The 25,164-nt window shown below is 51.5% G+C and overlaps 1 protein-coding gene across 1 annotated transcript in view; it reads right to left on the bottom strand.

Annotated features, from left to right (window-relative positions):
* LOC121444923 (transforming growth factor-beta-induced protein ig-h3) overlaps positions 1-24,957 on the bottom strand; it is a 30,336-nt gene extending 5,379 nt beyond the window's left edge. The window contains exons 1-12 of the mRNA XM_041646870.1: positions 24,783-24,957; positions 20,168-20,266; positions 11,351-11,415; positions 9,492-9,652; positions 9,060-9,224; positions 8,678-8,824; positions 6,860-7,001; positions 4,011-4,223; positions 3,171-3,308; positions 2,503-2,648; positions 1,735-1,871; positions 921-1,051 (exon numbers count right to left, since the gene is read on the bottom strand). Coding sequence (XP_041502804.1) covers positions 921-1,051; positions 1,735-1,871; positions 2,503-2,648; positions 3,171-3,308; positions 4,011-4,223; positions 6,860-7,001; positions 8,678-8,824; positions 9,060-9,224; positions 9,492-9,652; positions 11,351-11,415; positions 20,168-20,266; positions 24,783-24,916 — 1,678 coding nt within the window. The 5' untranslated portion in view covers positions 24,917-24,957. The remainder of the gene's footprint in view (positions 1-920; positions 1,052-1,734; positions 1,872-2,502; positions 2,649-3,170; positions 3,309-4,010; positions 4,224-6,859; positions 7,002-8,677; positions 8,825-9,059; positions 9,225-9,491; positions 9,653-11,350; positions 11,416-20,167; positions 20,267-24,782) is intronic.
* Positions 24,958-25,164: the final 207 nt, after the last annotated feature.

Genomic DNA, 25,164 nt, shown 5'->3' with positions numbered 1-25,164 from the left:
AGACTGAACTTCTCTCCTCTTCTCAGGAACCTGCGTCAGCAGAACAGACACAGGCATGCACTTGGCAATCGGGAAAATTAAACAGGACACACACTTAGTTCCTTGATGACTGCAACCTGAGCCTTCTGTTCTCCCGCAGGAAGGGAGGCATAAACTGTGTTTGTTCTGAGTGAGGTTGGCTAAGCTGCTTCCTTGCACTCCTTTCTTCCTCCCCTGACCACCTTCCTGGGAGGGTGGGTATACATCGGAGGTAACGCCCATCACCCCATCCCATCTCCCTGTCCCCACCACTATTAATGGAACATGTGTGCCTTGTCCCGTGTGCCACATTTAATCCATATCATAGTGAGTCTGGGACTGTTGCCAACCTCATTTTTCTAAAGGGGAAACTGAGGCTCAGAGAAGTTCAGCAGCTCACCAGAGCTCACTTGCACCACCACCCTCAGCTGAAGTTGCCCAAGACGGACTTTCCATCTCTGAGGACATTTAATGCAGTTCTGTCATCACAGCTCCCCAGCAGAGAGCACACACCTCAGCGGCTCATTTCTTGCTTGCTTGGCACCGTGTCTAAGAAAACTGAGTGGCATCACCTCTGCCCTCCTACATCCAGCTGAAAGTCAACTGGCCCAAGGGAGGAAAGAAGGAAGGGGCATTCAGGACCCCTCTTTGCCATGGCCCCGTCACAACCACAATTGGCTCTGGTGTTTTCTGTGTCCTTTGTCCCGAGTCTCCCTGGTCCCTGCCCTCACCCCACCCTTTTCCACTACTGTCACCATTTGCTGTCCCCTTAATTCTGCTCATGTGTCCACAACATGGCCTCATCACTAAGTCCCTTTGCCCTGTATCTCTCGTTTCCTGCCATGGCTGGGACTGACTGCTATTTCAGGGAAATGGGAATAGCTGTTTAAACTGCTCTTTACCCAAGAGTTTGTTCAGTTCTTCTGGAGGCATGGCTTGGAAAGCTTCATTTGTGGGAGCGAAAACAGTGTAGACCCCTTCCCGGTTGAGGGTCTCCATCAGCCCTGCAGACTGGATGGCGGCTACCAGCATGCTGTAGACAAACAGAGAAGATGAGTTTGCTTTCCGTGGCGTCTCCCGATGCAGAGGGAGACCGTGTACTTTACATCTTTCCAACGAGAATGAATGTCATACACAGGGAATATGGGCAGAGGGAACAGAGGGAGGAGAAAGGTGGGACTTGGTATGGCTGTCCCTGAGCCTGGCAGAGTCGGTGTCTGCTGAGTGTGACCCTGCAAAGCCAGGGGCCCAGTCTCCCAGCCCTTGGGCAGGCAACTGAAGCCAGTGCCCAGGAAACCCTTGGCTTGACAGCACTCACTGGAGAGCTAGCAAGTTGGAGACAGAAGGATCAAGGCAAGGAAGTAAAGGGACATGGTGGCTTCAGTAGCCTATAAATAAAATGCAGAAAGAGGAAAACACAACAGGTCCTTAACACCTGTGCCCTCAGCTCACTGGGGACTTTCTGGTGTGAGTGACACCCTTGTGTAGTAATAAGAACGTCTCCCCTTACAATGGGTATGAAGAATATACCGCCAGCAGGAGCCCTGCTTCCCAATCTAAGGTTTCAAGGAGACCCTCATTCTCACCACACCCCAAACATGGAAGATCACACCAGTATGTCACTACATTAGGTCACCCCCTGGGAAGTTGGATAAAATAGATAAGGGCCAGCATGACCACTTGACGAAAGCCTAGCCCTGGGATGAGACTGGTTACCTGAAACGATTGTCCCCCTTCAAGACATCCATAACGGTCCCCACTGGGGGAGTTAGCATCCGGTCCATGGTGAACAGGGTCCCATACCGTCCCCTCTTGTCATGGGCAGCGATGCAGCTGTTTTCAATGCATAGGCTCTGCAGAGAAGAGGGGGAGAGAAAGGGAGATGATTATCCCCTCAGGCAGGGGTCTCCAGATTTGTTCCAAGCCAGTTGCAATGTCATCGCCCACAGAAGTGTTCCACAAGGAAGAGTGGCTATAGGGGTTCTTAAAATTGCATAAGGACTCCGTGACAACATCAGTCTCACACGAGGTCCATTGACAAAGATCAAATAGGCAGACAAGAGGTAGCTGACTGGTTGATTTCACCGGTCACTGGACATCTTTGGCCAAATGGTCCTGTTTGATCCCAGGCCAGGAGCAATCCCTCCTGTTTGATATGGGAAGGTCTTGGATCAAAGAGGTCTGAGCTTCATGGGGCTTCTCTTGGCACAAGCCTGGGAAGACTCAAAGCCTCCATGCCCCTTCCCCCTTGTCCATGCTGCTGAGCCCCAGGTAGCCTCAGTGCTCAGCAATTCAGTTAGGTCTGAGCCTTATTCTCCAAGTCTGCAGGAAAGGAAGTGCCAGCTAGTATCCTGCCCTCTCCAGAAACTACTTCCCCTTTAGTAGAAGCCAGTTCTTACATAAGTTCCTGGCTATTGAGGACTTTAAAAAACAATTGTAGATTTGAAGCCAAAGAAGGAGTGTGAGTAAGGTCCTAGAACTTACGTTTCGATAAACAAAAACTCGCAGCTTTTTGCCACCCAGGGTATCTAATGTCTGTCCGTGGTACAAATACTTGGAAGCCAGCTGTTCTTTGACCATGTGGTTCAGAAGCAAAGTCTTCATTTGGGCATCGATGTGAGGGGCACCATCTGCAAGCGAAGGGTGCACAGAGATGAAGTGGAGGATGAGGCACATATAGTAGAAAGAAAGCCCATCCCCTCCTGGTTTGGAAATGGAGACAGAAAATAAGTGTGACTGCCAAAATTCCTTAACATTTGGCCTCTATTATAGAAAATAAAATAGGTCTAGGCACTGAGGGTGTTTGTATTTTTGCCCTCAGTCAGGGGAGAGGGTCTTTCTTGTCATCCCCACGGTGGCAGCTCAGCTAGCCTCTGCCCATATACCCTGGTGTTGACCCTGCAAACAAAAAGCAGAAGCCTGCTCCACTCTCGGCAGAAGCGAAATGCTGGGTTCCGAGGGGAAAAGTCCCCAGTACATTCTTGGCTGTTTCAGATAAACAATGGGTAGTCCAAAGTTTCTGAGAGAGTCACATCTGCTTTGGGCTATGGTGGGCGGAAGGTTCCAAGGCTGTCGTAAATCAGGGCAGTGCTGTAGGACTGGGGCAGCTGTCCCAGAGACAACAGGACAGTAGAAGGTGTTCTCCACGCTACCTTTGAAGACAGAATTCAGAGGGGCCAGGAAGGTCAAGCTTTCTTTTCCAGAGAGATGTGTGCTGAGGCCGGCTTGCCTGAGGAGGTCGATGGCTGTAGAGACGTCAGATTCTGCAGCCAGCTCAAGCAGTGTCTTGGCTACAAGAGGGAGAGACAGAGTTCGAAAGGTAACATGGCCATGAGTATATGCCATGGTCCACCCCAGATGGGACAGGCATTAGCAGGAACCTCATTTTGTGAGCCACCGGCCCTCTGAATGCAGTGGGGCCCAGCATGCTTGTGTGGTCGGAAAACCTAACTTGCAGGGAGGTAAGAGTCACTTGGCAGCAGGCAGAACTGTCCCTGACCCCAGGGTGGCCTGGCCAGGGCCTGTTTGAGGGTGGTGGGGAGGAGGAGGCAGCATGGCCTGCGTGGCTGCTTCTGAAGATACTCCCACAGGAAGAGACTGGTTTCCTTTCTGAATGGAAACCAAAGCCAATCCAGTCATCTTCCCTGGGCCAGTGGCCTTGGTTTCTCTAAGGAAATAAGATGTTGTGACATCAGCAAATGGCCTTTTGGGCCTAACCACAAGATGCAGGCCAGAAAGAACTCTACGATGGTGTCTCGTTCCTTCCATATGTGCTCTAATTTATTCCTGGTTGCCTCAGGATGGTGTCTGGACCTCTGTACCTGAAGCTCAAAGCTTCACACTTCCCATAGGTTCACAGTAGGTACAGGGCCGTGTGCTGAACCAAGGGCAGGAAATGGCTCAAAGGATTCTACATAGCCCTGGTGCTGTCACCAGGGCTGTCAGAGGAGGGAGGAAGCTGCGCAGGACAGAGGCCCCTGAGGCCCACCTACCCGAATCTGGGATGAGCAGCTCATCAATGTAATGGATGACACCGTTGGTGGCCAGGATGTCTTTGTTGGAGATGACAGCCTTCCCGTTGATTGTGAGCATGTCCCCACTGCAGCCTACCTCCAGTGTGGTGCCCTCCAGGGTCTCCAGGGACACTCCGGCGACAATGGCCTCGGCACACAAGGCTGACTTCAGGATGTGGTTGTTCAGCAGGTCTATGGCAGAACAGGACACAGGTCTAGAGCCTGCTGAGACCTCTGCAGGGACCAGTTCCCTGCCTGTCTGTGGCTAAGGACTTTGCTGGAGTATTACAGGGCCCACATTCCATCTCTTGCCTACCACTATCTAAAATCATTGGGACTCTATGGTCACACTGCCTGAGTTTGAATCCCCTGGTTGCTGATCAACTGTGGGATCCTGGGTCAGCCACTTAGCCTCCTCAAATCTCATCTTCCTTATGAGTAAACAGATAAGATTAGCATTGTCTCCTAGACCTGAAATGCAAGCCTCTCCACAACACAGAAACACCAGCCATTAGCTCATGAACAGTGGGCTTCAGGGTAAATTCTCCTAATGGGCCAGGGAGAAGAGGAAACCTCCAATAGGTATACTATGGTCTTTATGTCTTAGGCCTTTATAAGACATAGACTGAGGCAAGCAATGATAAAAACTGACCCAAGGATAGGTATGAATTATTTGCATGTCTTGTTTTCTGGATTATGTTTATCTTACCCCAAGGCCTCCTAGTGGCCAGGATCTGACTTAGAGGCTGGTTGTGCCCATTGCTCCCTCGTAAGTCTAGGCTCTACTTTGGAGGCATGTGTTGGGCAGTCAGAAGCTGAAGCCTCTGCACCCACACCTCTAACAGGGTCTCAGGGTCATTCATGACCTCTGTGTAGGAAAGCAGCAGCACAGACCAGCCAAGGACAAGCCCCACCCCTCCCCAAGCCCACAGGTTCCCAGATGCTACTCTCCAGTGTCACCAAGGTCCTTTGTCTCAGCTTCACCACAGAGGCAAGTTTCAGTTTATCCTTGAGTGTGGGAACCAAAACTGCCCTGTCACAGTTAGGAGGAAGCTGTGGGGCTGACAGAGGCACCAGGGTACTGGAAACAGATCCTGAGAGCCAGTGCTGACCCAACTCGGTAAGTAAAGAAGAGACAAAAAGACTCTGTCAGGCCAAGTATGGTGGTATGCTTGTAATCCCATCACTCAGAAGCAAGACTGCCTTGAATTTGAGGCTAGCTTAGGCTACATAGTAAGCCTTGTCTGAAAATGACAAGAAGACTCCATAGGAACGAGGCCTTTGAGGGATCATACTTCCTAGAGAAGTAAACTGAACTCCTGGGGTCATATAGGGGTGAGAAGGACAGGACCAGAAGTCAGGCTTCAAACAAGATATGCCAGCCCAGGCCTGCTTCCTGACTATCTACCAACCATCTAGAGACAAAACAGGGCACTGTGAATGTAGATAGACCCCAGCCCTCTGCCTTCAAGTCTGTAGTTATAACAGCAGAGGGCAGGGCCCTGGTTGGAGAAAACTGGTTATGGCATAGTAGAAGCAGATAAGCAAAAGGCTTCTATCTGGGGTCTATAATGATTTCCAATATCAATGAATATAAAAAATGTGCTCTGTACAAAAGATCTTTTAGTGCATGCTACAGTGTAGATGCTGAATGTCCTCCTTCCCCAAAGGCCTGTGTGTTAAAGGTTTGGCCCCAGGGTGGTACTAGTGGGGGTGGTGACAACTTTAAGAGGTAGGGCTACTGTGAGGCCTTTAAGTTACTTAGTGCCCGACCCACAAAGCCACAGGTTTGAAAACCATGGGGTCAGGTGATCAGGAAATAACACATCGAAGACTGTGAGCCAAAGGACACCTTTGCTCTTTGTAGTCTGGTCATTTCAGGCATGTGTGTGGAAATGCAGCCACATCCCTCTCAGGGAGCTTCCTAGCCCTTGAGACCATGGACCCCAGCCCTGCCCTCCACACGGCACTCACCGGATCCCACCTCAGCAGCTTGTTTGGAAGCCGGGTGCTTACCAGACTTTAACTTTCTTGAAGACACACTTTTGACTGTGTTCACTGCAGAACCCCAGATCTCAGCCAGGGACAGGTATCTTAAAGGACAACACTCACATAGGCACAGTCCCCACCTCTGCTTTCTGAAGTGTCCCTGTCCTCCCATGCCTGGCCTGGAGAGTTTAAATTTACAGGGTGTCTGCAAAGCACGGGGCTCCTTCTCCTTACATGGCACGCTGCCAAGGCAGGCTTAAATGAAGTCACGCCTAGTGATGTTTGGGAGGAAGAATGTGCACTTTACAGGATCTAGAGGGTCACCGGGCAGCTTGGTGCTAGTGATCCTTCAGAAGTTCTAGAACTAAAAGGGGTCAGGTGAGGTGAGAGTGGACCACTCCTAATCTACCTTCCATGTCTAATTTAGGAACTGAAAGATGGAACCAGCAATAGAAATCACTGACCATTACTGATTCCTAACTAATATTTTTGGTTACCCATGAAGCCTCTGGTCAGATATAGGAAGATATAAAAGGTTACCAAGATGATTCTAGTTGAAGGATGCCACCTCCGGCCACCCACACCCGATTCTTCCAAGCTCTCTAAGCATCATACGTCCTCCTGACAGTTTTGGCCACTCCGGTTTTGTTCCCTTTATTTAGCCAGGGTCAGCTAGGGGCTCTCAGAATTGAGTCTGCTAGGCTTCCACAGAAACATGGCCACTGGGAACACTATAAACCAGGGTTGCAGTGGATTTTCTGACTCTTGTGGCATCAGCATAGGCCGGGGTTCAGGTGGGCTGTGCCCAGGAAGCAGCAACATGAGCTGAAGGTGCTCACCTCTTAGGGCCTCTGGGTCACCCAGAATCCGGTTCAAAGTCTCAGCGGGAATCTTCTCAAAGGCCTCATTGGTTGGGGCCAAGAGTGTGAACTGGCCGTCACCCTCCAACAGGGTATTGAGTCCTGATGCAGCCACAGCGGCCTGCGCAGGCAAGGAGGACAAGTGTTTCGTATGCTTACTTGGCAAGATACACACACCCTGGTTATGCCTTCCCTGGGGACTAGAGACACTTAGAGAAGTCCCAAGTGAGAGAGAAGCCTGGCTGAGATTCTGTGGGCCCATGTTCCAGCCACACTGGCTGTTTTTCAGGTGTTGACAGATGTCAGTCCATGCTACCTCTAGGCTTTTATCCCAATAGTCTCTCCTCCTCTCTTTCTACGCATCTTCTACTCCCATTCCTTCAAACTTTGACCAAAACGCCATTCCTCTTGGCTTAGGTCCCCAGATGAATATGAACCTCACTGTCATGTCTCCCAGCTCTAATTCCACAATTAGTTGTGATCCCTTCTGAGCGATGATGGCATGCAAAGATCATGTGACTCAGGGCTTCACATCTAGAACAGTATCCTAAGAGCCGGAGCTGCTTCTCACTGCTCCCCACTAGGGAGTCTCTGCTGGTCTGGAAGGCATGGAGGCTTCCTCCAGGCTTCCCTACCTCAGCGGTGCTTCTGCGGTGGGACTGGGAAACGCGGGCTGTCTCATCTTTCAGAGCCTTCTGCTAAGAGTATCTCTTCCAAAGAAGCCTTCCCTGGCCACCATTCCTGGGCTACACTGCCTGCCATTCACTTGCCAACCCTCCCCAATGACATCACCCTGCCCTGCCTTGTACACGTCTCATCTAGACCCTCAGAAAGAATGGCAGCCTTTTGACTCACTCTGTTCCCTGTTGCCTAGGCCTGGGGAGCAGCAGGTATTAGAAACTCATGCTAGAAGGAAAAAATGAGTACCAGGGAGGGCAGAAGGGGAATAAGAAAGAGATTTTTTTTTTTTCGAATCCCCCAGTAAGGGGGAGCTACTTATGGGACTCTGTGCTGATAATGAAGGTTTGCACTGTCGACTTTGAACTAACATTCCCTTGAAGACCCAGAAGAAAGGCAGGGAGAAGCCTTTGGAGAGCTAGACTCCCTGGGGGCCCCCTGAGCCAGCCATAGCTCTCCCCAGATTCCGAGGCCCCTCTGTGCCCATGCTGCTGTGTTTGTCTCTGTGTTGGAGATCTCCAGGGAGGGGCTGCCCACTCCCTCTTGTGTGCTCTGTGGTTAGGAAGTTCTCCTTGAATCAGGCAAAACCCCTGACATGGCAGCCCGTGTTCACTTCCTCCTGTGTGGCCAGCGCCAACAGGAAACTGCTTGCCTTTCCAGTTATTAGACATACGCCTTCGGCCAGAGCAGTCGGGAGTCTGGACTACTCTCCTGAGTCATACCACAGCCTCTCTGCAAGGTCTGTGCTCCAGGGGACATGTGTGAGGCCCCAGGCTGGTGACATATGGCCTAAAAGCACAGTGACAGCTGACAAGACATTTGTAATAGTGCCCTGTGTGGGAAGTAGAATCAGGGAGGTGGGCCCTCACACTCTGGACTTCACAGCTCAGCCCTAAGACTCAGAGGATTCTGGCAGTTACTGTGACAGATTGCTGGTTTATCCAGAAGAGGCAAAGAAAGGGAAGCTTTACAACAGGGCCATTTCTCGGAGTGGATCAAGCCCAGTGCTCATAGTATCTCCTCCATTTAACCACACTTGGGACATCCTCAGGTCCTCCTGCAGAAGTCACCCTGCCAGGTCCCTCTGGGGAAGTCAACTGCCCCCTGCATGGGCCTTACCCGAAGGGTCTCGAAGGTGTCTTCAATCTCAATGATCTGCTGGATGTTGTTGGTCACGGTGGAAATGACCTTATCAATGAGGTGCACCACGCCGTTGGTCGCATGGTGGTCAGCTTTCAGCAACCGGGCACAGTTCACTGTCACAATCTGCCCGGAGAAGAAGCAAGGGTGAGTAAAGAGAGGGCTGCCGGAAGGGCAAACAGTGGGCCCACAGCTAGGAGCAGTGTGAAGTGGGAGGGTCTGTAGAGAAGACCCAGAGGCAAGGGCGTGTCTACGGTTTATCAAATCACAGGACGGAACCCTAGAAGGAAACACCCCGATGGGCCAGAAGTGGGTTCGCTATGAACAGAGAACAGCATTGAGTAACTGGGGATGCCCCTACCCCGTTAGGATAGTGATGAATCTGGATGTTGGAGTTCTGGTACATGGAGGTGAGGGCCATGCCATGTTTCAGCTCATCTGTCAGGACCCGCCTGTCCACCATGTGGTAACGGAGGGCGTTCAGCAGTTCGATGTTGACGTTGCTTACCAGGGAGTCTAACACTTCCTAGAAAGAAAGGGCACAGTAGTTGAGAGGCAGCAACCCCTGCTCCAAGGGAACCTAGACCCCTCTTCCGCCAATTGCTCCTCCTTTAGTGAGTGAGCATCATTGGGAGGATGGGGCCACTGGAAGGCACCTGGGACCCCACTTTAACTTTCCCTCAGGGGTTAAGGGAAAGGATGTTGACCCAAACAGAAGAATCCCACTGCGTGCCCAGGTCTCAGGAGAAAGGCGATTCCCAAGAGAGTGCCCTGGGCAGAAGGCTCCTCTTACCGCAGGCAAGGAAGCCCAGGCCTCATTGCTAGGGGCAAAGATGGTGAAGCTGCCTGGTCCCTCCATCTCAGGCCTCAGCTTTTCCGTGCGGTCTGTGTATAGCTGCGTGGTGGTCGATCCTACAACTCCCATGGTCTCATAAAGGTTAGAGAGCGGAAGAGCTGCAGAGGCAGAGGACAGAGGGACGGGTGTGAGTCCATCCGAGACACACACCTGCCCGTGCTTCTTCATTAGAAAGAATAGAGACAATTGCAGAGGGAAGGGAGGGGGAAGAGTGGGGAAAAGCTCAGATGTCTATGGATGGAGATGCTTAAAATCACATGCTTCGCAGAACCACCCAGTAGGTCAAATGCCTCCCTGTGTGGACCAGCCTGATGGGCAGCTCCTAAGTGTTTTAAGAACAGTGGAGCAGAGCTTCTGTTTCTATGTGTTCAGATAAAGTGGGTAGAAACAGGCAGGAAACTCCACACGGGCCTTGTGATCTCCCCAGCTATTGCCACGTGTTCCCTAACACCATTGCTAGAACAAAAGGACTGTAAATCTATCTGCCAAGACTCTCGTGTGTTTTTCAGGAACCGTCTGCAGTTGAGAAGGGTCCCCTGAGACAGCAACTGGAATGTCTATTTATTTGCTTTCTATGACAGACTCACTATGTGGCTTTCAGCTCATGGTGATCCTCCTGCCTCAGTTTTCTGACAGCTGGGATAGCAGATGTATGCACATACACAGACTAAAGTCCATATTTAAATCATCAGAAATGATCATCCCAAAGTTAAGTCCCCCCCTATAGGCCAACCTCCTTATACCCTTTTATTTTTTCAACTGCCCTTCTCCTTCGGTTAGCAAGGCCATAGCCATGGCCACACTAACTATAACATCATGAACTTGCCACTAAATTAAATCTCTTTCCCTCTTAAATTCCTGTTCCTATCTTAAGCTTAAGGGGCTGGAGAGATGGCTCAGTGGTTAAGAGCACTGCTTGCTCTTCCAAAGGTCCTGAGTTCAATTCCCAGCAACCACATGGTGGCTCATAACCATCTGTCATGAGATCTGGTGCCCTCTTCTGGCCTGCAGGCAGAGCACTGAGAACACTGTATACATAATAAATAAAACTTAAAAAAAAAAAAAAGAAACTATCTTAAGCTTAAACTATCTTGGTTTTCAAAGCTAAAACAAAACCCAGCCCTGCATAGTTGCTGTGTGGCAGTGAAGGTTCTAGTAAAATTCACAAGTATCTTGCCATCTTTGCCAGAACCTGTAAGCACAGAGAGCCACTGACAAGGTCAGAGCCTGTAAGCATGGAGAGCCACTGAGGACGAGGCCAGAGCCTGTAACCACAGACAGCCACTGACAACGAGGTCAGAGCCTGTAACCACGGAGAGCCACTGACAAGGTCAGAGCCTGTAACCATGGAGAGCCACTGACAAGGTCAGAGCCTGTAACCACGGAGAGCCACTGACAACGAGGTCAGAACCTGTAACCACGGAGAGCCACTGACAAGGTCAGAGCCTGTAACCACGGAGAGCCACTGACAAGGTCAGAGCCTGTAACCATGGAGAGCCACTGATGACGTGGCCAGAACCTGTAAGCACAGAGAGCCGCTGACTACAAGGCTAGAACCTGTAACCGCGGAGAAGAGGCTGGGCAGAGTGGAGTGGCCTTTCCTCCACCTGCTGCTGAGGGTCAGGAGTAGCGCAGGACAGGTACTGTTTCCACCTTTGTCCTCTGCACCTCATGGCCCAGGGAACACACGGGAGAGACATCTCAACCACATGCCTCCACCATGCTATGATTGTGCTGCCCTTCACAGGATAACTCTTCCATCCCATCCACCCACAGGCCGGGCCTGGCTCACTCACCTGCTGGACAGCCTTTCTCTCCCGGGACCTTTTCATATCCTGGGCAGCACTCATAGCTGATGACTCTGAAATAGAGACAGGAGAGTGTCCCTTAGAGCGTTGCTCCTCCTCCCGGATGCTCTCCCAGGGGCAACAAGCATAGCGACCAGGAGCATCGTCAACAGCCTTGTAACCTGTCTCTGATGGTCGCCAACACCAGCAGCCAACCAACCGGGAAACCAGGCGAAGGCAGCACACTCAATAGCCCTGACAGAACCATCGGTCACCCCGCAATGACCTCCAACAACCATGCACAGGGCTCTGGATAGATGGTGTTCTGGGGAGAAGCTGGGAGGACTCCTGTGCTGGTTCTGTCTCTGAGCTTACCCCCCCCCAATATCCTTCCCGTGGTCCCACCTCTTCTCTGAGTCTCAGCACATATGTAAAACACACGTGTGGGAGGTGGAGGGGCTCTGGTCTCTGTCTCTCTCCTGCTCTTCCAGTACCCGATTGAGTTGCCCGAAAGGCAGGGCATGGGTGATCACTGTGTCCGCTCAGCTTTTACAAACCAAATTTCAGATGCAAACAGAGCACCTCCATGTGAAGACACCTGCTTTGCTATTCATTTACATTTTAAAGAAACTTATGTTTATGGTTTCAATTTTAAAATACCTTCATGATTATTTACAAATTACTCCCCCACCCGCCCTCATCATCAACCTTCCCATTGACTTTCCAGGAGGCAGCCAATAGCAGCAGCTGCCAAGTTCCTCTGCACTCAGATGAACAGGAGACAGGAGACGTGCAGGGCGCTTTAAACTAAAGATTGTGTGCTCTCCTTCTTCCAAGGGCCCATTGTGGGGTGCTGGCTGCTGTCTGGACTTCACAAAGCACACTTCAGCCACCCTGATAGTCTGTGAGAGCCCTGAAGCTGAGAGAGTCTCAAATAACACTGTGGCCAAGGAGCCCGAGGCCCAGAGCTGAAGGCTGCCCACAGGTGTGTAGCCCCCACTCCCGCCCCTCCCCCAAGGCCTGGCGGCAAATGCAACCAATCCAGTTTCCCCTTCCTTTCTTCTACTAGAGATTTACCAGTCCTTTTCTTCAGGGATGACATCATCAGAAAAGAGGCAGACAGGCGGGAAGAAATGTGGCCCTGGGGGGAGGGGTGTGTGCTGAGGAGGCTGCTGGCTCCTGAGACTTCATTTGGAATCGGTTCAGGAAAGACTCATTTAAGTGAGGATGAAGTGTGGTCCTGTTACCCAGGGGATGTGTCAGATTCTCAGACGGCCAGGGAGCTACAGGTGCCACTTGGCTAGACTTGCCCCCCCTGCCGTCCCCCAGCCCCCACTTGACCCCTTAAGTGAGGAGTGACAAGCTATACATTCCTCTGTACCCTGCTCCCTCTCCCTCCTGCACCCTCTTCTGCCGCACACCTCCCATTGGTTCCTTAAACAGGCGGTGAGATCACAGCCTGGCCAACAACGATCAACCCACTATGCTCTCCTCTGAACGTGCGCCATCTCCGCTGCTAAGGAACTTGCCAAGGCAGAGAGGTGTAGAAGAAGCCGTCCTGGATGAGGTGACTCACCTAGGATCCCTCAGTGACAAGTGGGGTAACCTTGGGAGCCCACTTCTCTCTGTGGTCTCTATTTTCTGATCCACAGAGTAGGGCACAGTTCAAGCAGCTGTTCTATGATGCCCCTTCAGCCTCAGGGTGATCACCCCAGACAGCAGAGGGACTTTTAAGGGGCAAAGGCTCTCGAAGAAAAACAGTATCTGGCCGGGCGGTGGTGGCGCACGCCTTTAATCCCAGCACTCGGGAGGCAGAGGCAGGCGGATCTCTGTGAGTTCGAGACCAGCCTGGTCTACAAGAGCTAGTTCCAGGACAGGCTCCAAAACCACAGAGAAACCCTGTCTCGACAAACCAAAAAAAAAAAAAAAAAAAAAAAAAAAAAAAAGAAAGAAAAGAAAAGAAAAACAGTATCTGCCAGCTTCTCCCAGCTAAATCCAGGGAACTCCCAAGCCTTGAGCCCATAGCACCAGGACCCATCTCCCCAGACACGCACGCACGCACACACACACACACACACACACACACACACACAATAAAAACAACACAAAAACAATACCAGGGTTCTGTGACTGGAGTTGGGGAGGTGCAATCAGATAAAGCCATCACCCCAACTTAGTCACTTTCCCAAAGTGCCAATGTGGAAACCTACGGCGATAGAGAAGCACTTGAGGAAAACTGTCCCATCCAAAGAGTTTTCTCCGTGACCCTTTGTGAACACACCGTTTCATCTTCCATGACTTGGAGTGCCCAGCTACACTCCCCATAGACTCTGTTCCCCAAATGTTAGCTTCTGAGTTCCAGTCCCCTCCAAACCAAAGGACAACTGAACAGCTTGGGTGGCCTCCCCAGGATTTCAGTGAAGGTAAAATACCCCCCTCATAGTGTATGTGTACATGAGTGTACATGCGCGTAGAAGAGGGTTAGAGAATGACATGGGAAGAAGTGGAAAGTTGGGGGCTGGTGAGGACGGGATAGACCTAAGCAGAGCAGTCTTAGAAGGACAGGACAAGATGGGCTAAGGGGTCCTTGAGAGCCTAGACACATGGAGGCTTTCTCCTGTTTCACTGAGGCTAACTCCTTGACCACTGCTCTCAACCATGCGCGCGAGCATTCAGAGGAAGCAGCCAGATTTGAGTGCGAATGGCAAAGCCTTTCTGCTGGGCTCACTGCACCTAACTCTCACAGGGGCTGGAGAGCACCCTGCTTTCACACCAGGGTGGCTTCTGTGGAGGACTGCGGAGTCCTCACAGTAGAACTTCCATCTTCAAGGCTGCGAGCCTTCCTCCAGGCATAGGCTGTAACTAAGCACAGCTCTTTGTGAAGACTCTCCAATCCTCTCATTCTGGAGAGCCCTCCTTCCTGGGCTCGCTGGTAGCCATTCCAGGTATCTCTCCGGGAGTATAGTTATACACCAGACTCTCCTTTGAGGACATCAGCCTTATGTGCGGAGAGGGCTCTGCAGTTGGCAGGTTCCATGCTCCTAGCTGTCTAGACCATATAAGCCCTTCTTAGAACCAGCCGGCTCAGGCCCAGATTGCAGAGGCCAGCTGGAGACTACACACAGAGAAAGCAGCTTACTGGAACAATCTTAACCAGGACTTTGTGAGCTGGTGGTCTCACAGTGAGCTATCCACCCTCCCTGGGCCATGCTCCATTCTACATAGGCTCCCCCTGGAGAAGATGCCAACTTTGTAAGCACAGAACTTCAGTCTGCTCTCTAGACCCAGTAGAGAAGAACGGAAACTATGGGTGCTCTCCTTGAATGTCCCCAGTTCAGGAAGGACCAGGCTACTGGTTTCTGTATCTTGTCTCATCAGTTAGATTCTGATTACAGCGTGGTACATAAAAACCTCAGACTGGATTAAGCGCACACACTAGGGAATGAGTTACTGGTCACCTTGTTCTAGCTTTTTAGGGCAAAAGGAAACGAGAGACAGTAACCTGATTTGAAGAAAGAATGTAAGAAGATAATGTCAACACAAGGTCAAGGTGTGGGGTGCTTTGTCCCCTGCCTGTCTCTTAGATTGAATGGGGGAGAAGTCTCACTGCCTTCTCCCCAAACATTTGCTCCCCCAAATGCACAGCATGGGTCTCGCTGCTGTTCTAGCTACAAGCGGCAAGAGACTAGCTACACTCAGGGAGAAGGTGGGGTAAGGAATGGAGACGGAGCGTAGTCTTCTGGGATAGGGGACACTCTCTGTGTCATCCTGCCTCAGATTAACCACAGAGCAAACACACAGTTACAGTCTCTAGATACTGGCATACCCCATGGACTGCCAGCCCGAAGCAGCTCACTTTCTACGCGCTGTCCCTTGGACAGAGGCTAAGCTGATTCTTGAAGTTCCTAGGGAAAAAGTGGGGCTTTTCCTAACCGACTGTGGCCCAGTGAAGGTTTTCAGAGCCTAGGGAGATGTGAAGTGACTTCAGAACACAGGCTTGTGGAATTTATAGGGACACCCATTGTCTGGGGGAGAAGTCCTGGTTCTCAGTCTCCATCAGTCATCATAATGACCACCAAACTTGAAGTCAACCCCGGGGGCAGGGGAGGGGGGTGACTAGTGACTCTGGCCCGAGGACTCTGACTTCAAGAGGATTTGTTTCTAGGACCCTGGCTACAGATCTGGGGCTGTGAAAAAGAGACTCAGGACCTCAGGACAGTCTACCTAGATCCTAGCCTGCTCCCTGTGGCATTGCTGACCATAGTGGCCAGGCTGGATTCCCCTTGGGGATGGTACAAAGGGGCTAGACCTCCCCATTTCTCCGTGTATGGCTGTCAGTAGGATGTGTAGACTTCTAGCTCCTCAGTATTCCCATCTGCAAATGCTCTCTCTCTCTCTCTCTCTCTTTCTCTCTCCCCACAAACACTGTTGGACAGAGAATGACTACGGGGGCTGAAGTGGCAAACATACATGAAGTACCTCCACGTGGGGTGTATTCTAAGTACTCAGCACGGAGTTTCTAAAGCAAACTGATGGAGATAAAACACCCTCACAGAAATGACAAAACGGAAGCTCAGTTATGCTCTAACAAACATAGCTTCATTGAAAGTAAAGGCCTGCATGAGACAGCTGATCAAACCCCACCACTGTGATCGCTATCAGCACAGCAGCAAGGGCTGTTAGTTTCCGATTGCTTGTTGTGACAAATTACCCTGAACTCGGTGGCCTAAAATACTACAAATCTATTGCGTTACAATTCTGAATTAGGGTCAGCAATTGACCTCATGGGCCTAAAACCAAAGCCATATTCCTTTTAGAAACCACCGGGATAATCCCCTCTCTGCCCTTCAGCTTCCGGAGGCGGCTGGGTTCCTCAGCCTTTGGCGGCATCACACTAGCTGTGGATTTTAGCACACCCCTTTCTCTGACTCCAACCTTTCTGCTGCTCTTTTACAAGGACCTATGATTCCAGACTCACTCCAGGTTGACACCCAAGCCACGTCTGTGAAGCCCTTTTTCCACGGAAAGGAAAGTATCTACAGCTTTCAGATTAGGATGCGGGCATTGTTGGGGGATCATTGCGGCACACAGTACGTGGGCTCATGAAAGTTCTCACCAGAACAAAATCACGCACCATCTAAGCAGACTCCTAGTTCACAGAACGGTCTAGACCTAGAATTTTTAGAAAGCACCGTGTGGTGGGGTATTTGGGGTGTGCTCAGTCTCTGTTATCTTAGAGCAAGTTATGGATGGGGACAGGAAATGTGCACAGGCGTGGTCTGGGGACAGTGCTGACTGCTTCCAACCACTTCTTTTCCTCTTGGGCCAAGGTGAAGGGACACAAGGGAGGGAGGAAGGGGGGGCTCTGTCAGATGTCTTTGTGCCAGGATGACATCTACTAGAAGTAGACCTTCTAGCTGACAGGAAAGTGCCACCACGTCCCAGATGGCTTCCGGAAATGTCCGGTTTCTGCGAATGCCAAGGAACTGTGCCACGTGGCTGAAAGGTACAGAAGCTCGAGCTGCTGGAGATACTGGGGCGTCCTGTCAGTTCTTCTTGCCTCCAGAGAATGGCTTCTCACCTGTGAACCATGCTGCTAGGGGAGCAATTTGAAGACTTTGGGGTGGACTGCTCCCCCCCCCCCCCACTAGCTTGCACACTGTCCCTTTGTTCCACCTTTAGGATTCTATAGCTCCAGCCATGGCTGTGACACCCCAGCTAGGTCAGCCTCAACCTGTTTGTTGAGTAGATCCCCATCCCCCGGCCTCACACAAGAGCTTCTCTTTATGGGTTAGAGACACACAGAAAACTTGTATGGCTCCTGAGCAAACCAGGGCCTGAAAGCATACAGTGGGCTCCTGTCAGCCACAGTCTCTTTGTCTGATTGGCTCTCGTGCCACTCTGGGGCTACAGCTCAGAGGCAAAGGCTGAGATGAATTGCTGAGCAATAGAATTCGCTCAGGCCACCACACAGAAGCCACCACACAGAGGTTCCCTGCTAACCGCATCCTGCAGTAGTTTAGCCTGACAGGGTCTTTGACAAACAGCACCGAAGTCTCAGATTCTTCTCTCCTTGGAAATACAGACCGCTACTGTTGAAGACTCAGAGGCTTCACAAATGTGGCAGGGACCATGCCGAGTGTGGCAGGGCCACCCGTACCCTCTGGAAGACAGCACCCAGAGCCTCACAGGCACAGACAAGGGGTTCTAGGCTCCATATTCGCTATGCCTGTGTCCGTGTCTCTGGTAACCTCACAAGGCCAGACCTTTATTTCTGTGTCATCATCTGTTTTCAGAACCAAAAATTTCCTTCTGTCTCAGGCCCCCTTAGGTCCTGCTTCCTCTCATCCCACACACACTTCTGCTGCAGCCTCCCTGCTGACATCTCACTGAGAAAATGCCCATGCTGGCTTGTCAAAACTCTGCTCCAATAGCCACACTTCTAGCCCCACTCATGATCAACTAAGCAGGTCTAGGTACCCAGTCTCCGGATGACATCAGCTCCAGCTGGTACATCTCTACTCCACCTAGCACTTAAATGTGGCCATATGACAGTCAGCTCCCTTGGAGACAACTCTCCTATGTACGCCGGTGTCCTCTGAAGCTCTCAGTCCTGGAGGACAACAGAGATGAGTCCCATCTCTCCCTCTTCCCCTCTTTGTCCCCTGGGTCCCTTCTACATCAGCTCCACCTCCTAAGGCCAAGACCACATGTGATGTTCCACTGGGGACTAACTTTTTTAGCAGCCCATGTTTTCCTCTGCTCACTTTCTCTTTCTTGAGGTTTCCCAGAGCAGCAACCACATGCAGGAGTTGGATGTGAATAATTTTTTCCTCTCAGTTTTGTGAGCCAGGTCAAAGCCTGGATGGCCTTGGGCTCTGACTGACCTCACTACAAAGACCATTCTTCTACCCACAACCCAGTACATCTTCCCTTCCTAGAGCTGGTGCCCCCGCCCTCCACCACCACCACGGCTTCCTGCAGTCTCTGGGGTGAGAGGGCTGACCCACTACCTCACTGTGCTCTCAAAACCAGATCAGGTTAGAGGAGAGGACTCTCAGGGACAATCTGTCAGCACCCTCCTGTGGCGTGTACCTCATTCTGGCCCGCAGAGACATGGGTAGGCGTCAGTAAATCAGTTCAGCTCACTGTCAACATCACGTGTCTGGGAGCTCTCAAGGAATGCCATCAAGCTCCCATGAATCCCTGTCAAGTTCCACAGCACGGGCCAATCGGATGCAGCGTGGTGAATGCCACCCTGTGGCCAGCTTGCCCCAGGTGCCCTGAGGCTACGACATGAAGATCTGCCACTTGGCACCAGCACATTGGCCGTCTCCTGAGAAGTAATGGCATGGGGTCTGACTTCACATATAATTAAGCAATTATAAGTTTAAATAGGTCAGGTACGTATCTATTGGTACTGAAAGGGTTTTTAAAACTTGGTAGTCTTTCCGTTACAAGCAGCACAAACTTGGGCTGAGCATCTGTGGGTCCCAGCTCATACAGCACTCAGAAACCAGGCTGCCCACGGGTGGGACTTGCTGCCATGGGCTGTACAAAGGGTCCCAGGGAGCTGCTAGCCTTGCTTCTGCTCTGGTCTGTGAGCCCAGGACCAACCTAACATAATTCGAGCCACACAGCATGGTGTTCATTTCCACGCACACGTTACGGGAACAACATTTTCCTTCTCTCAGCTGGCGATGGCTGCTTGACAGCCATAGCATAAGAAACACATCTTAAAATCTCTCACACTGGGGCAAGTACAGAGAAATCTTCCTATTTTGCCTGAAAAGAGGAAGGTCAGGTCTCCACACGTCTCTTAGGAGATTTGGTATGGTACATCTTCCCTTCTGCAAGAGAGAGCCAGCTCTGAGGTCTGTTGACTGTCAGCACCAAAGCCGATTAGGTTCCCCAGAGTTCTGTTGGAACATGCATTCAACCGCTTCCACCAGGCAGCCAGGCAGTGAGGCAAAGGCCACCTCCCTCCAGGAAGAGAGGCACCCACAAGACCTACTGTGACCACCACACAGCTTCTGCATGTGTGGTCTACATCTGTATATTCTGGGACTTGTAGCTATGATGTGCCAGGTGTCATATTCCTCCTCTTATGAATAGTGCTCAACTCAACCCTCCGGTCAACAGCAGGTCATTCTGCTGTGTTCATTTTGCCCACGAGGCAACTGAGGCTTCAAAAGATGAACCCTCCCCAAGTATGTGGCACAGCCAGGGTCGGAACTGGGGTCAGAGCCTGAGTCTCAATCTGCTACACTGCTTCCTGTGTGACTCCTAGACACAGGGAGACTTTCAGAAGTGTTTACCTTGGCTGACCTTTGGGGTAAGTTCACCGACAACTTTTCATTCCCAGAGTCACATAGCTTTTCCTCTGAATAGCCGATTCATTTAGTGAGAGAAACACACACCACACACATGCACATACACACACAGCGTGGTCTCCTTAATGGCTGACTCTCAAACACACAAACACATACCCACACATAGAGTGTGGTCTCCTTGGCAACTACCCCATACACATGCACACACACACACATATATGCACACAGGGTGGCCTCCTTGGTGGCTGGTTCACGCACACACATATACATACATACACATAGAGTGCGGCCTCCTTGGCAGCTGGTTCTCTCTCTCTCTCTCTCTTTCTCTCTCTCTCTCTCTCTCTCTCTCTCTCTCTCACACACACACACACACACACACTGTGGCCTCCTTGGCAGCTGGCTCGTACACACACACACACACACACACACACACACACACACACTGTGGTCTCCTTGGCAGGCAATGGTTTGGGCGGCTACAGATACTCACGTCGGCTTGCCGCAGATCTTCCTCTGGTACCACTGCTTGCAGTTGGTGAAATATTTCTTGTTGGTGCCCATGACCTTCTGCACAGCACATACGTTGGGGCTGGAAACAAGAGCAACAGTGTGAGTGAGATGGTCGGCAAGTCAGCCTACACTGAGGTCGCTGTGCGGTCCGTCCCATCATGTGGACCTCCTATGGTTAGCAGAGCCATCTGGAGAGAGGAGACATGGCCATTTTGGTGGTTTGGGGTAAACTTTGGCATGGTCTATATACATCTTTCCTTTCCATAAAATCTTTTCCTCAAATAAATGCTTCGAGTCTGTCTTACACATTAAGCATCCTTCCCTGGCTCAGGCAACTATTAAATGAAGGTGGAAGTACCTTAAAAAGTGAGCTTATGTGTTACAGACTGAGAAAATGAGCAAAACCCAAGCGATATTGCTGGGACGTTCCAGACTCCCTCTTTCTGTACCTGCCCTGGGCACAGACTTGGCATCCCAGTGTGTGTCACAGGTCCCGTTGTCAAGAGCGGATGGCTTCCAGCACTTCTCAGCCAGCTCCATAAACAGACATGCTCTGCATGTCTAGACCAGTGCCTGGCTCCTGGGATGGCACACTGGGAGTATCCACCCTGTAAAGCAGGGTGAGTGGCCAGAGGCTGTCAGGACTGACAATGAGTTCTCTCTCTCTTAACTCTCTATTGCACAGTTCTCAGAGCCACTCCCCACTTCCCGCAGGACTCTAACCTGAGGGGCTGCCTTTATTTTGTGCTAGGTACCAAACAGACCTGGTAACTGATATATCATGATGGTCCCTCTCTCCAATTACCCTCAAAAGAGCCGCAAAGACAAGAGTTCTCGGCCTGGTTAGAGTCAGTGGGGATCAGGCTCGTGGAAACAGTTTATAAAAATTTAGTTTAAAAAGATCTTTAGTAACTGTGGAAAAGCAGAAGCAACCTCCCCCCACCCCCGGGTTTCTGCTGAGAACATTTTTCTGGAGCCTTCTGGAGCCTTTAGCATTCTGGAGAATGCTATTTGAGTGTATGTTTTTCTCCTGAGCAACCAGAATGGTGCTCAGGTCCGGTGTTGGTGGCACCTTCTTTGGAGTTCCTGGGGCAAGGGAGCTGCTATCTGGAGTCACAAAAGTGAGCCTCTTTCTGAGCAGGCAGCAGCCATCTGACTGAACTGTAAGTCAGACAAGCAAAGAAAACAGACTGAGGGTGTCCACAAGATTTTCATGTTCCCACAGCATCAGGCACATCGAAATGTGGACAGTTTCTTCAATAGCAACTCTCAATACCTTAAAACGCAATGTGGAGGCAGAAGGATTGCTCTGAGTTCAAGGCAAACCTAGGTTGCACAGTGAGTTTGAGAACAATCTGGACTCTGCTTCAACTAACTAACTATCTAACTAACTAACAACTAACTGTGATCCATAGACTCCTTTGATGAGCATAGGATTTGGGGGATCTGTGGCTACCACCTCACCATTGGACAGTGTCCACAGTTGGGTGATTGGGTGGCTGTTTGTTCTGACCCTTTCTTTTTCCTTCCCGTTTCTTCTCCATATGAAGACTACATTTTTGTTGCTGTTGCTCAAGGGACAACAGTAAGTGAGCACAGCGGGCTTGACATTAGGGTAGTGATGACCATGAGAAGTCAAGCTTGATGGGTGACTCAGGTAGCTGGGTCAGCCCAGCTTCCTGGGTCTCCCCAGGTGCTTAGAGACTCTCCACCCAGTGATCCACATGTTTCACAGTCCTTGAATAACCCCCCGAAGAGCTTCCACCAGCCATGCTCCAGCCCCAAATCATCCTTACTGCTGAACAGTCCCAGCTCTCCTGTCCAGCTAAGCAGGAAATAATTACTGTGGATGAATTCCCCACAGCTCTCCATGGGCGGCCGGCGGCTCCTCAGCGAGTCTCTGTGGACTTGGCTCCAGCATTCCTCTCCTCGGCAGAGAGAGTTTGCACTGCCCCTGCCACAGGAGCAGAGGCTGGGGGTAGGGGTAAGCTGTGTCCACAGGAAATCTATACTGAAATGTAATCAAAATGAGCAGGCCATTTCTGGGCTTCTGCCCTAAGACCAGCAGCCCTGCTGTTCGACTTGTGTCTGAAAACCGAGGACTTCCAGAACTTCCATCCTGTTTCTGTTGGTGCCATTCAAACCTGTGGCTACACTTTCACTTTTACATTAGTGTGCTAGCTCCAAAGGTAACACAGATACAGCGGGGAGCCAAGAGACCACCAAGCAACCCCTACCCTACTACCAGCTTTCTGTATTTGCATCCTAAGGCTGTATTGGCATGCATAGGCTGATTTCTCCCTCTGTAAAATAAGAATTTTGCAGTGGCTCTCACCATGCTGGGGGCAGGGGCATGGGGAAGCAAATACATCAGGGTGATAGATGACTATGCACTGTTGCCCAGAGTTAGGTACAGGGTCCTTTCCCTCCCTTGTGAGACACCCTGCACATCCTTAAACTCCCCCCCCCCCCTCCAGCTCTCACTTTGAATAAAGGACTGGAACTGGTACAAGGTTATCCATCTGCACAGGGAACCACACCCATGCGTGCAAGGCCAGGCAGTCCCGTGGTTTTTCAGGGACAGTTAGATCAGAGTAAATGCAACAGTGCCTGCCCATTTGCCAAGACTTGTGTGCCTGGGTGTCCAGATTTCCCTCCAGAAGGGGTGCTGATGTGCTCTTCCTTATATTTATGCTGAGGTAGGGTCTCCCTAAATTGCCCACCTCTTACCCCTGTCTCAGGAGTAGCTGGCTTAAAGGAATGCATCGCCCTGCTCAGTACATGGCATCTCCCCATCACTCAGCCTGTCACAGGTTACTACAGGGCTTCCAACTCAGCGCAAGAAGCACTCAGAGATGTTGGTCTAAATCATTTACTCATTTTGTGTTTAGGTGGGTGGCACATGCCACAGTGAGTGTGTGGAGGGCAGAAGACAGCTCCTGAGAGGCTGGTTCTCTCATTCTATGTGGGTCATCAGGCTTAGCAGCAATGCCTTAGCGGGGCCACTTCCATGGTCCACACCAGTTTTTAAAAGTTCAAGTTTTCCTCTCAGTGTCCTGGTCTGGGAAGGAGGCTGGCCTCAGCGATAGATCTATGTGGTATCTTTAGAGACTTCACGTTGCTGTGACATTGCTACTCTGGATGACAATGCTGTAGCATGCACACATGTGTGCTGTTCTTCGTGGTTAAGAAGAAGGAGAAACAGAACCCCTGAACCCGAATACAGCGTGCAAGAAAGGCGGCGGGACCAAAGGTGACCCAGGCAGAGATGATCATTCCAGTTGTCATTGCTTGGCTTTGAGACTTCAAATCTGCACTTTTCGGATCTGCCCTCCCAACCTTCCATGCACACGGCCTAAGCAGTAAATGACCTCAGGACCTCTGCATTGCCTCCTTCCTTTCTGGAGGGTGTGTGGCTATGGCATGACCTGGCTGGGCTCTGCCCTGCAGAGTGGTCAGTCCTGCACCCAGCAGCTTGATTCCCCCAAGCTAAGACCCGGGAGTCTATAAGAGACCTGAAATCCACATGCAGAAGAGTGAGTGCTCCCTAAAAGTGGCAGCCTTTACCCAAGTTCAGAGCATACCCAGTGTGGGGCCTGCGATTTTGTCTGAGCCTACAAAGCCAACCCTCACTAGCCACATGGGTGTTTTTAAAGTCTGAGGACAGATCTGTCTAGTCTCTTGGAGAGCTGGGGTATGGGGCATCCGGACCTCTCCTCTCTTCCCACATAGTTTTCCTCAGTATAAACCATGTTGGTGCAGCCAGGTAGGCTGGACGTGCAGCAAAGCTGGGCTATGTTCGAAGCAGCCATGGCCTGGTTGTATGTAGAAGTACCGCACAGCCTGGGCCTGGGCCAGGATCTTCATCAGGGCATACCCTTGGCCAGTGCTCCTGAAGCCCACACATCTGTGGTGCCCCAGAGGAGTATCTGAAGCACGAATGGCTCACGTTCACAAAATTGGCCATGGCTTCAAGACAGATTCCGATGCTGGCTCCAGGGCACCCTGCATGACAGGCTGGGGCCCTCCAGGACCTGATGTATCTAGCATGTAGAAAGTGAACTTTCCTGCTCTTCCTTTACAAGGTGTCACACTGGTCTGGTGGCCAGAAAGCACTGTTTGGGCATGAGTGTTTGGGTGCAGAGCAATGCCAGGTGCACAGGAGCTGTGTGTGACCAGACTCACACCTGGATTTACTAGACAGTGGGATCTGGCTGGGCTTCCCCTCTGCAGTAAACACCTTCTCAGGGTGATGGCAATTCCTTGCTGAGAGCTGCCAACGCCCCCTTTTACCTAGAGTTAGGAGAGGAGACTGAAAGTCCCCTAGGCTGTTTCATGCACCTTTGGTCCGAGTCTGTGGCCACTGGCCAGCGCCCCCAATCCTTTCAGCACAAAGCATTCCACTGGGTCCCCGCATCTCATTATCCCACAGTTCCTCCCTCCACGCAGGGCTAGTCTCTACGTGCACTGGCTGCTTTTCGGTCGGGCTTTGTCCCCTGCTACTCAGGTCGGCTACAATGATGTCCCCAGCAGAGTGCACTGGCAGTTCAGCGACCTGTCCTTGCACCGCCCACCAAGGAACCGCTGGGGCTTACCCATGTTGGCGACCCCGGAGTCGGCTGTGCTGCAGCACCATCTGGTAAGGTGACTTGGCGGGGCCCGCTAGGGTCGCGGTGGGGCCCAGTGCCAGTGCCAGAGCCAGGGTCAGCAGCCGCACGAGGAGCGCCATGGAGCAGGAACACGCGCGGACCCACGACGAAAGCAGGCGCGGGAGGCGCTGGCGAAGTGAGAGCGGCCAGGCAGCGCGCCTAGGGTTTAGTAGAGAGGGTGGGAGCGGCCGAGGGCGGGGAAGGGCGGCCGGCGCCTCCCAGGCCAAGCCACTTCTAAGCACCCGCAGCCCTCCTGCACCGCCCAGCCGCCTCACACACCCTCCTCCCACTGCGCACAAAGTGCGGGTCCAAAGGAAGGCGCCCTCAA

Source organism: Microtus oregoni, unplaced genomic scaffold (assembly GCF_018167655.1).
Source record: "Microtus oregoni isolate MIOR12 unplaced genomic scaffold, Mior012 000148F_ref0000004, whole genome shotgun sequence".
Classification (NCBI taxonomy): domain Eukaryota; kingdom Metazoa; phylum Chordata; class Mammalia; order Rodentia; family Cricetidae; genus Microtus; species Microtus oregoni.
This window is presented reverse-complemented; position numbering and strand designations above follow the sequence as displayed.